The sequence below is a fragment of the Amblyomma maculatum genome, chromosome 2 (assembly GCF_055883805.1).
Source record: "Amblyomma maculatum isolate TAMU_Amacu chromosome 2, ASM5588380v1, whole genome shotgun sequence".
Lineage (NCBI taxonomy): Eukaryota > Metazoa > Arthropoda > Arachnida > Ixodida > Ixodidae > Amblyomma > Amblyomma maculatum.
This window is the reverse complement of record NC_139345.1, coordinates 195,979,866-195,981,696: the sequence shown is the minus strand read 5'-3', so window position 1 is coordinate 195,981,696 and position 1,831 is coordinate 195,979,866. Positions and strand designations below refer to the sequence as shown.

The 1,831-nt window shown below is 42.2% G+C and overlaps 1 protein-coding gene across 1 annotated transcript; it reads right to left on the bottom strand.

Moving 5' to 3' along the window:
• Positions 1 to 709: 709 nt before the first annotated feature.
• Positions 710 to 1,831, bottom strand: LOC146200842 (uncharacterized). Its single transcript, XM_084592447.1, has one exon. The coding sequence runs from the start codon at positions 1,658 to 1,660 to the stop codon at positions 710 to 712; it is 951 nt and encodes a 316-aa protein (XP_084448573.1). The 5' UTR covers positions 1,661 to 1,831.

The window sequence follows — 1,831 nt, the reverse complement described above, 5'->3', positions numbered from 1 at the left end:
TATTGCTTCGCTGAACAGTAAACCAAATCAATATTTTAATATTTGACTATACCTAAGAGGCCAGAGGCATTGAAATTCTTGAGCTTCTGATTTGGTCTGATGGTTAGCTATTTAGGTAATGAGAAAAGCCTGAACAGTGGGGACTGCTTTCTATCACGGAGGAATTGTGTGTGATGGTTACTGCAGACATGAGTTGCATCCAAATATAGTTATATGATTAATATTTATTCTGATCTTATATGAATAATGTTTATCTTGATTTAGAAGTCACACGGCAGATTACATAGGTTTACAAGGATTATGAAACTAAACAGCATATTTGAAACAGTATGTAAAAATACATGTTTCCTTAAATGTTAATAATTATGCCACCATTAATAACAATATTTTAGCCCACCTTCCCCCTTGACAACTTGTAGTGCCAAGGTACTGAAATCTGTCTTTCACTCAACTCAATCTATCTTATAATTATTTGGGATGTCACAAACATAGGACACATTCTCCATTTCAAGGAGCACACATTGGCTAGAAATATCGGATGAGTATAGACAGAGGTTTCGGCCTAGCGGCGCACGCTTGCAGGGGTGGAGATAAGTGATACTTCGGAATGCTGGCTGGCACAGTACCAACTCTTGGCACACAAGTGCAACCTTTCGGCCATTTACATTATAAGAACAGATGTCCATGATAGGGCAGTAAATACCATTATTCATTCTCGCGCAGTGGGAACATGTTTTTTGTGGCCTATTGTACAGAAGACTATGAATAGCGACGCCGTTATCTCTGCTCGAGCATAATGTGCCATGACAGGCATTTCCCCATACTGAGTTATGAACATTTCAGCAATGGCCTCCTCAATGTGAACAGATCTTAATGGTGCTCCTAAGACATGGGGACCAGTTCCTTGCTTGACACGAATCTTTATCATTTTGTTTTTTCTCTCCAAAAGAGTTGATGACATTTCCACAAACCTATTTGCATTTTTTAGCCATGTTCTCATGATACAAAGCTCAGCTACCTGCAGTGGCACACCTTTTGCAGCTGTGACATGCCTTAACAGCTGCCCATTCCCATTCTCAAATGGAAACGTAGAAGTCCCCCACAAGGGCCCCAACATTTCGACACTTTTTGCAAGGTGCAGCAAATGGTGCACATTGAATGTGGCACTGCTTTCACCATACAGAGAAGAAAACCTGTCAACAAATGACGAAAGAAGCTGGTCAGCCTCAATGACATCTGCGTAGCTCACAGAGGTCTGAATCAACAAAAACACTCCTTGACAGAGCATTGAAAAATGATTTAAGTACTTTTCAGGAATGAGATCCTTCAGGTAAGGGAGAGAATAATACAATAACCAGAACATCCACTCAGTGGCTTTCCAGTTTTTGCGCTCTGCTATAGCTCTAGGCAACCTGCAAAACATAATTGGAGGCTTCAGTTGCTTGATGCGGTTTTCAAGTTCGTGGATATTCCTGCCAATATGAAACGGCTTTCCAACACTGGTCAGCCACAGCTCGGTTACTTGTGTAACCCCCTCAAGCACACAGTGCATGAAATCTGGCGGCAAACCCCAAACAAGATTAAAACCTTGAAAGCTTGCAAGTGGGGAATATCCTTTCATCCCATGGACAGGCTGGCGCTGACTGTGGGCAGACCGCATATCTTCAAGCACATTGGTGTGAGTGAATGGAGCTGCTCGCTCGTCTTGCTGAAGGTACCGAATGGTGCCTGAAAAAGACAGTCACTGGTATTAATGCCACTATATTGCCGCGAAACCTTCGAAACTGTATTTGTTGTTTTTCAACAGCCGCCGGCATACAGGCTTATCACT